At 32.4% G+C, this 10179-nt stretch overlaps 1 protein-coding gene across 1 annotated transcript; it reads left to right on the forward strand.

Annotated features, from left to right (window-relative positions):
• Positions 1-5150: 5150 nt before the first annotated feature.
• LOC142638676 (uncharacterized) lies at positions 5151-9634 on the forward strand. The gene is made up of 2 exons (XM_075812732.1): positions 5151-5547; positions 9028-9634. Exons 1-2 carry the CDS (start codon positions 5316-5318, stop codon positions 9354-9356), a joined length of 561 nt encoding a protein of 186 aa, XP_075668847.1. The 5' UTR covers positions 5151-5315; the 3' UTR covers positions 9357-9634.
• Positions 9635-10179: the final 545 nt, after the last annotated feature.

Consider the following 10179-nt stretch of genomic DNA (forward strand, 5'->3'; position numbering starts at 1 on the left):
GTACTATAACTCTCTCACCAGATATTCATACAAGATGTCAACATTCACATTAAGTTTGAATTGCATTGAATACTTTGCTACAAGCCTTATAGCAACTGAATCATATTAAACCGATTTGACCACCATCCATATTAAGATTGCAATTGCATGTGTGCTATGGGACAGATTATTATTTTAGTCTTTGTACGAGTAAAATAAGCTTACATATGATCCAGGAGAACCAAATCCTTAATATTCTACCACATATTGTTCTTTTGTCATAATCTTCTTGTGTTTCTACTGTATTTGTAGGTGGATCGTTATTTTATATATAAGATTGTTTCGCAATCTCTCCATAATGAAAATAAGTCTGGGGTAATGAAGTGGAGACAAAGGCATTGCATGCTAAGATAAGCAAAATGGAGGAAGAAATCACAGAATGCAAGAAATTAGTTGGACAAGCAGAGATACATAAGCCTTTTGCAGATTTCAAGCCAGAGAAGATCTCTTCCTTCGAATCAAATGTGGATATAAAACCAGAGGATGTGGTTAGAGTCTTCATGTTGAAGGAATCTATAGGTAGGCAATTTTTGGATGATATGATAGTTCCTACCGTCAGAGTAACTAGGAAGAATTCTAAGTAGAAGGCAATTTCATTTCAAGGAGACAAGATGGGTGGAGTGTTAAAATAATTATTAACTATTGGGATGATAAATATTTGTATGTCTCAGATTTTGTGTAATTATTGTGGAACCCCTCCTCCCCATCCTCTTTTGGTGTTTGTTTTGAGTTGTGGCAGAATTGGGTGTGATTAGGAATGATATATGCTGTTAGGTATTGGAGTGATGAATTTATTATTAAGTATAAGGATTTGTATGTCTTAGATTTTGCAATTTTGTGTAATTATTCTTCTCTCTCTCTCTCTCTCTCTCTCTCTCTCCTCCCCCTAAACTGCCTCTTTGGCCCTTATTTTGATGTGGCAGAATTGGGTGAATAGGAATGATTTATGTTGTTAATGTACTAATCTTTAAGGCTATATTTGCAAATCACACCCCTAAAGTTTGGGGGTGTTTAGATTCTACACCCTAAAATTTTAGAATTTAGATTTTATTCTTTGAAGCTCTGTTATGTTTGCATCAGCTGCTCATCCAACCATATATTTTTTTTAAGTACCACAAACTTGCCACGCATGCTTAGTTTGTCCAATAAAATGATGCCCTCATTATTTTTGTAGCCTAAAAATTTTAAATTATTAAAAAATTTAAAATGACATGGTATAATAAAAATGATGTCATCATTTTATTAGATGAACTAAATATGCGCGACAAGCTATGGGGCACTTAACAGAAAATATGAATGGAGAGGCTATTGATGCAAACATAACAAAATTTCAAAGGGTAAAATTCAAATTCTGAAACTTCAAAGTGTAAAATCTAAACGCCTCCAAACCTTAAAAGAGTAATTTGCAACATGAATATGAATAACTTAAAAAAAAAATAAGAATAGAAAAATTACTACAATCTTATTTAAGATATCTTTTGATAAGTTTTGTTGTGAGCAATATCATAAAATTAGATGAAAATTTTGCAAATGAACAAGAAATTCATGAAAAAGAGGTAGAAGATATAGGAATGGTATTATATGAAGATAATAACAAAAAACAATAACTATAATGAAGTTCAAACATGTAATATAACAATTCTTGATTATATAAAAAGATTAGATTCATTTTTAAATACATGTGTTGTCCACAAAATTTTATTGACAATGCGGGTTATAGTTGTTTATGTAGAAAGAAAATTTGCTAAACTAAAATTTGATAAAATTGAAACTGAGAATCTGGCAATACTATTTTTCTCTGCAAAAAGAGGTCTCTTGGACTTGTAATTTTGTTACACTTGTCCAAGGGTGAGAAACTGAGAATGTTTGCTTATTATTCTGTGCAATTGGTGTTTATGTAGCTCATTACCATTGCAAATTCTGGTTGCACGTTGGTCATGCTTAAACGTACATCATGCCCCTCCAGGGAAACATGATATGCTTCAAAGAAAGGAAGGTTAGATCTCATGTTCCAAAATTCCAATGGTTAGGTCAAAAATTTTATGCCAATTGCCACAATGAGCACTATTGAAGCTTTTTTTGAAACTACTAAATATTTAAATTGAATGATGATTTCATGCAGTAAATAAGTTGGTTTCTGTACATTACATACTTGATCTTTTCTTGATTTAAATTTATTTTATACTTAGGTTCTAAAAAATATATATTATTTTACACCATATCAAATTATCAACTCAAAATCAAATAATTTACACTCTTCCTATTTTTTTTTTAAGTTATAATATTTGGTTTTGAATTGATAATTTGATATGGTATAAAATAATGTGACGAATTGACAATACTGCTAAGTGCTAGCTCTTAATCGATATGCTAGAATAGATTGATACTGAAATATTTTGTTCTAATGGACAATAAAAATGATCAATGCTATGCAATTGACAAGTTCGCATTCAAATCCAGATTTCTTATCTAACCATAAGTAGAAAAAAAAATTGGGAAAATACTTGATCTTTTCTTGATTTAACATGCTTTTTGCAGAGGCCATAGTTCCATTTGATCTGATTTGGTTTTTTTTTTGGTTGCAGAATCACATATTTGGGATTCATCTATCCCTGGGAACACTTGGTCTATACCTCATGGTTAGTGTACAAAAGCAGTGCACGCTTCTGGCATGGTAATGTTCAGTGGTTGTGAATATCTTTCAAAGCTATTCCTAATTGACATGCTCTGTGTGTATGGTTTAATAATCTGTGGAAAAAAAATATGCTGATGATACAAGCTTCTTTAATCATCAATTTGGCTTTACTTCTTTGCATCATGTTTGTGATTCTTTTGGGTTAATTAGTTGAGAAGTTTTTGGGTCATCTACCAGTATGTAACAATTTTCTTCCCATATCTCTGTTATTCCTGTGTATTCATCATGAAATCATTCGTGATTATAAATGGCATTATCTTTATATTTATATCCATTCAATTTTTTTCTTGTTTTATCCTAATTTACGAATGTAATTGATTCAAGTTTGGTTTCATCACAACTTGATTGCTGTATAATCCCTCTCAAAATGATTGGTGCAACCTATAAATTGACTCGAGACTGAGAATATCAATCTCCACTAGAGGTCCCTTTTAACTGTTTATTTGGTATATTAAACTTGGTTTGAGCTCTATAATTTACCTCCTTTCTCTTTTCAATAAATAAGCTCAATCATGATGGTTGTTCCTAAATGTCTTAATTTTTGACCTAATAGTTGGAATTTTTAAAAATAAGTCTCATAACTTCATTTTGTTTACAATGAAGTGTTTCCATCCACCACCAATTCTACCATCCATATTGTGGCTTAACTCAAATTGGACCTTTATCTCGCAAACATTCGGCCCTTCAATACCCGGACCATGGTACTCATGAACTTGTGTGACATACAGGATTTGCAGTGGTCCAAGCTCAAATCCAAGCACAACCCAACAAACAAAGTTATTACAAAAACCAATGCACTGGAACGATCCTTCTCTTATGGATTTTTTTTTTAAAATTTTAAATTACCACTTAATTTTTGTGGGATCATTTTGATTGATTGATGTTTACATTAAACAGGTTTGGGATTTTAAGGAGGATTCGAGCAAAATAAAGTATGGAACTAAGATGTCATCGAACTAATAATACATAATACTTATCAATTTGATAAGTCTACTAAGTAGACTTATAGAATTAAACATTCTTATAAACTTAAGTATTAGAGCATTCTTATCAAGAATTCTAAATTTTTTAGCATTTAACACTTCAAAAACCTCCTTTATTCACTATACCACCCCACTTTAAGATTCATCAAACATCAAGAATTCTATATTTTTTACCCTTTCATTTAAATAATATAAACTACTCATTAAAATAATAATAAAACAACTTCGCAAAAAATCTATAGCAAACAGCCAACCACCTCCTCCACCACCCCCTACCACCGCTCCACTTGCCTACAACAATTGCCATTGTCGCCACCACCCACAACCATGACCACCAACCATCAAAATCATAACCAAATCACAAACCCAAACCCAAACCCACAACCTTATCACCATTCACCACCAACAACCGAAAAAAGAAAAAGAAAAACAACCCTCCAAAATCATAACCAAATCACAAACCCACAACCTCATCACCACCAACAATCGAAAAAGGAAAAAGAAAAACAACCACCAAGAGAGATCCACGCGATCAGAGACCCACACCGATTTACCCTCAACGTTGATGCCCACGCCAGTCAGAGACCCATGAACCCAAACCCATGAACCCAGACCCACAAAATCAAATCACCTCGCCATCAAGCTCTACCTCCATATCGGCGGCAATTGCATCATCATCAGCATCGTCGCTTCCTCCAAGCTCCACACGAGGACCGAAGAAGATCTGGCACCGGAGATGATTTCACTTACTCCTGTGCTGGTTGTGAAGGTCTTCGATGATGTACGGATCAACGATTATAGTGATGTGTACGAAAACGACATCGTTTTGAGTGGCGGAGGATTAGGATATAGTGTTGGTTACAATGCGGCGGAGAAGAAAGTGATGGACGATGGTGACGATGAGGTTGCGATGGTGGTGTCGAGATCGGTAGAGAGGAAAAATTCAATGGAGAAATAGAAGCTACAGGGAACAAAAGTGAGAGAGGAGAGAGAAGAAAGAAGAGAAAAATAATAATAATAAAAGAAAGGAAAAAGTAACGGAATAAAATATTATTTTCCGTTTAAGATTTGTGCTATAGTGGGCTTATACTAATACAAACTTAATGTAGTAGTATCTCAAAATTTTTAAGATTTGAAATGTTTGATAGAGTTGGGTTTTTAGTGTATTGGTGTTAAAATTTAGTATATAACACTTTTAACATTCTTGATAAGAATACTCTTATTCTTAAAAGGTGCGCGCATATGTGTGTGTATATATATATTTTGTACCTGAAAAAAACAATTGAAACTATGAAAAACGAAAGTGAAAAAGATCCTTGGAAGGCACAACTAATCTGTCCCTAATCAACCAGAAGTCTGCCCGATTTCTTTTACTTTTTAGACTTAATATTTTTATCAAAAAGAAAACTTCTGTTAGGTTTCTTTTTATCTTTTTGGTAAGTGGGAAGATAATAATAATAAAAAATCTTTACTCTGGCCAGTGGTGGTAATAGAGTCATTCCACACTCGTTCGATCAAAGCCTTTAGCATGAAGCGTTAGATCAAAGCCTTCACATTCTGCATTTTGTGAGAGAGAGAGAGAGAGAGAGAGATATCATATGGGGATTTGGGATTATATTTCCTCTACAAGCAATTCGGTGAAGGGCTTGTGTTTGACCTCTTATGGTTACGGCTGGGCTGCTGTTGCCAAGGTTGATGGCGCCGTTAGGACGAAGGTGATCCAGCCCTTGCAAGACGAGGAAGTCAGGTCCAATATCGGTCGGATTGCCACCAACTTTGCTGTAAACGCTACGGTTGTTGCTTGCGAGGAAGGCGTCAAAATCATCCCAGGTCTATCACTACAACTACATACACTATCACATTTAATTTTGTTATGCTCGGAAAATATTTTCCGAAATATGTTTTCCCATTTTCAAGTGTTTGTTTGCAGCTAAAATAGAGTCAAATTTGTAAAATACTTTCGGTTTCCTTTATTATTTTACCTTTGAAAGTAGGTTTCCTGGTCCGGGTAGCGGTGTCTCTGACGATCGGTGCTGCTGTCCAATGTCGTTCTTGTCATCCTAATAATAAACTCAAGAATTTACTTTGGTGGCCAAATTAATTCTATTATAATTAAATTTATTTTTCTTTTTGTATACTATATATTATGTTAAATATAATAGTAAAAAAAAACGAAAATATATAATTTAAGCTTTAGTACTTTTAGAAAACTAAAATAATTAAGTATCAAATTTGACTTAAAGTCTTCATTTCTCAACAATTTCTCTCTTAATATAGTGTGCCGCTCCAGCTTTAAAGAACCAACTTATTTTACTCTTCATTTTTTTTTTTTTTTTTTTTTTTTTTTTTTTTTTTTTTTTTCTACTATTTATGTGCTCCACTGCAATACTATATTATTTCAACTAACTTACCATTATCTATAGTCTTTTCAGCAAAAAATTTTGAGTTTAAGCAAAATAAGCGAATTCTAAATAGGCAACCAAATTATCTATATAAAAAAAATCATAGATTTGAAAGGACACTATTTGGGAATTAAAAATTCATTATTGGAATCCAAAGTTATATTGCTTTCTAAATTGTTTAGTTTTGATCAATGTATAAATAGTTCTAACTTGTCACATTAGTTAGATTTAATAGTATTAGATATAATCAATTATTTAGCATTATTATAGTGAAGTAAGAACATTATTTTTAATGTATAGACTCAAATATGAATGAAAATTGATGTATATTAAAAAAATCAACTAAACAAATAATAGAGATAACAAGATTAAATTTTTATTTTTATTTTTTTATGATGAGAAGAGGAATTGGGAAAGACAGTTACATATTCTTGCTACAGCATGATATAGGACAGTGGTATTGTGCGCTTGAAAGATATTCGATATAGAGTGGTATTGTGTGCATGAAAATATTTGACATACAGTAAGATTCTGCCAATAGTTACAATTTGCAAATGCAAATTGTAATAGAAAAAATAAACTATCCTTTTTTTCCAGATTTTTTTTTGAATGGATAAATCCAGGTATTTTCACTGTTATCTTTTTATCTGATTTGATTGACAAATGTACATTTCATGAGTCTTAGATTTGGTGTTTTTCTGTTTCCTTAGCACACACTGCCTGTGTGCTTGGGTTCTTTGTATTCTATCATTTTTTTCCCAATGAAGTTTAATTATTTATAAGAAAAAATGTTGTAAACAAAAATAGGGGATGTTTACGGATTGAGTTGGATCGGAATTGTGTACAACAGCCTCTTGACTTGATCCCTTTGGATGGCACACTCTTTCACCCACTACTGGAATGAAGGGTTGAATGAAATTGTCCACACTTTACGTTTGGTTGGATGGTTAGCATCGGACGGGTGACCAGTTTTAAGATCTATGCACATGGGCAAAAAAACATTCATAGCCCTTGGTCCTCCAATAAAAAGAAAAAAGATAAAAAGTAACACAAATCTAATACATCAAATTTCCTCAAATCTATATCCCAACATTTAAAACACAATTCAATGTTCAGAAGTCTAGATTTAGACAAATCTCAATCGCATGCAAAAAGAAATTTTTATTTTATTTTATTTTATTTTTATCTAACTAATCATTAGGTTTCCACATTTAAATCTTCAACACTTCAAAGACAAAAATCTAGGTTTGTGCATTTTGCACTTGTTGATAAAATTTTATAAAAAAGACTTCTAGTTTGGTGCATTTTGTGTTTGTTGATGCATGTACATTTACTTTGTATTCATGAAATTTCTCTCCACTATTTATGCAAGAACAACAAGCTTCAAGGGAGAACTCTTTACCCATTCCAATATAAAATAATAGATAGCAATTAGTTTGTCAAACAACCTATTTTCATCACCATCAATACTCTACGTACATTTGGTTATATGGTTATATGTCGTAAGGCATTTTGTACCTTTATAAACATTGTTGAAGTGAAAATCCATTAGGTTATTTGATAATTCGATTGTTGAAAGTGGGGGAGGGGGACTTGAACCTTGGTTTTCCTCATAAAGAAGATCAAGAAATGCCACTGAACTACAAGGTTTTTGGGTGAAAATCCATTAGGTTATTCTTTCTTACCTTTTGTTACTTTTTGGTTTCTTGATTAGCATATATACTTATGTTACCTTTTTTTTCGTGGAATTACATGGTGCTCTTCCGAGAAAGATATGGTCTCTCCATATCATGGATTAATTAATACCCTGTATTCTTGTATTACAATATGATCAAAGTATCACATAAACATGCACTTCCTCTTCTCATTAAGTCACTTATCCCTCTCAACAACCATATAAATCTCACAATCCCGAACTTAAAATTCACATGTTAGAATTATGAGGTTTAACACATGGGATGTCTAGTAGTTTTTTGGCTTCATGGCTAGACTTTTTACTTTCACAAAGTGCATAGGCTCCATGTTTATTTTTCTAGGATTTTTTGGGTTCCTTCATTAAAAAAATTATGTGTTGAACATATCAGTTTCCATTCTTAAACACAATACACCCATATTTTAACTTCTCAATACTTGAAGGATATTGTGTTACATCATTTTAATTCTTAATTGTATGTATATAATGAAGTGAGAACTTTAAATGAATCCAATAATTTTGATTTTAGAAAACTAATTTCGTGAAAGGCCTATTTATCATAAAGATTGAATTCGCAAGTATCAAATCAACTAGATTTATATAAAGTACACCAATTATATCTCAAGTGAAATACTATTTTTATTTGTTTTGATAATTCAAAAGTTTTGGGGGAAGAGAGGGGGGGGGGGGGGAATTTAAACACTAGACATCTCCGTTATAAACACCAGGAATTGTCAATTGACCTACAAAGCTTTTGGCATCTCAAATGAAATACTTGTATGCTTAGTTTTTGGAATTCTTATGTCATTAAGTAAAATGCCCTTCATGGCCCATTATCATAGAACTAGACTTTAAATCATTATTCCTTGATTAATAATGTAAATGATGAGATTCACATGTAAATGTATAGAATATATTTGGAGTACATTATTCATTAACACAAATGTGCTATAACCTTCTCACCAGAACATTCACATCAAGTCTGAATTGCATTGAATACTTTGCTACAAGCCTTGTAGGAGTTGAATCATATTAAAACGATTTGACCACCATTCGTATCAAGATTGGAATTGTGTGCTATTGGACATATTATTATTTTTGTCTTTTGTACGAGTAAAATAAGGTTACATATGATCCAAGAGAACCAAATCCTTATTATTCTCCCACATTTTGTTCTTTTGTCATAATCTTCTTGTGTTTCTACTGTATTTGTAGGTGGAACATCATTTTCTAAGATTGTTTCAAACTCTCTCCGTAACGAAAAGAAGTCTGGGGGTAATGAAGTGGAGCCAAAGGCATTGCAAGCTAAGATAAGCAAACTGGAGGAAGAAATCAAAGAATGCAAGAAATTAATTGAAGGAGCAGAGATACATAAGCCTTTTGCAGATTTCAAGCCCGAGAAGTTCTCTTCCTTCGAATCAAATGTGGATAGAAAACCAGAGGATGTGATCAGAGTCTTCATGATGAACGAATCTATAGGTAGGCAATTTTTGGATGGTTTGATGATTCCTTCCGTTAGTATAACTAGGAAGAAATCTGAGTAGAAAGCAATGTCATTTCAAGTAGACAAGATGGGTGGAGTGATGAAACAATTGTTTAACTATTGGATGATAAATATTTGTATGTCTTAGATTTTGTGTAATTAATGTGGAACCACCCCCTTCCTCCCCCTCTTTTGGAGTTTGTTTTGAGTTGTGGCAGAATTGTGTCTGCGATTAGGAATGACATATGTTGTTCAATATTGGAGTGATGAATTTATTATTAAGTATTTGGATAATAAGGATTTGTATGTCTCAGATTTTGCAGTTCTGTGTAATTATTGTGGAACCTCCTCTCTCTCTCTCTCCCTCAAACCACCTCTTGGCCTTTGTTTCGATGTGGTAGAATTGGGTGATTAGGAATGTTTTATGTTGTTTATATACTAATCTTTAAAGCTAAATTGCAAACTACACCCCTAAAGTATAGAGGTGTTTGGATTATATATCTTGAATTTCAGAATTTGAATTTTATCTCTTGAAGCTCTGTTCCGTTTGCATCAGCTATCCCTCCATCCATATTTTTTGTTAAGTGCCATATAAACTTGTCAAGCGTATGTAGTTTGTCCAATAAAATAATACCCCTATCATTTTTGAAGCCTAAACAATTTTAATTATTAAATAATTTTAAATGACATGGTATAACATAAAAAGACTTAATTCTTTTTCAAATACATGTATTGCCTACAAAATTTATCAACAACACTTGTTATGATTGTTTCTATAAGAAGGAAATTTTCATAATTAAAATTGATAAAATCTTACTTAAGATTGATCGTGACGCATGAAAATTTAATGGATTTACCAGATTATCATTAAGAAGGATATGTTA

The sequence above is a fragment of the Castanea sativa genome, chromosome 6 (genome assembly GCF_040712315.1).
Source record: "Castanea sativa cultivar Marrone di Chiusa Pesio chromosome 6, ASM4071231v1".
Taxonomy (NCBI): Eukaryota; Viridiplantae; Streptophyta; class Magnoliopsida; order Fagales; family Fagaceae; genus Castanea; species Castanea sativa.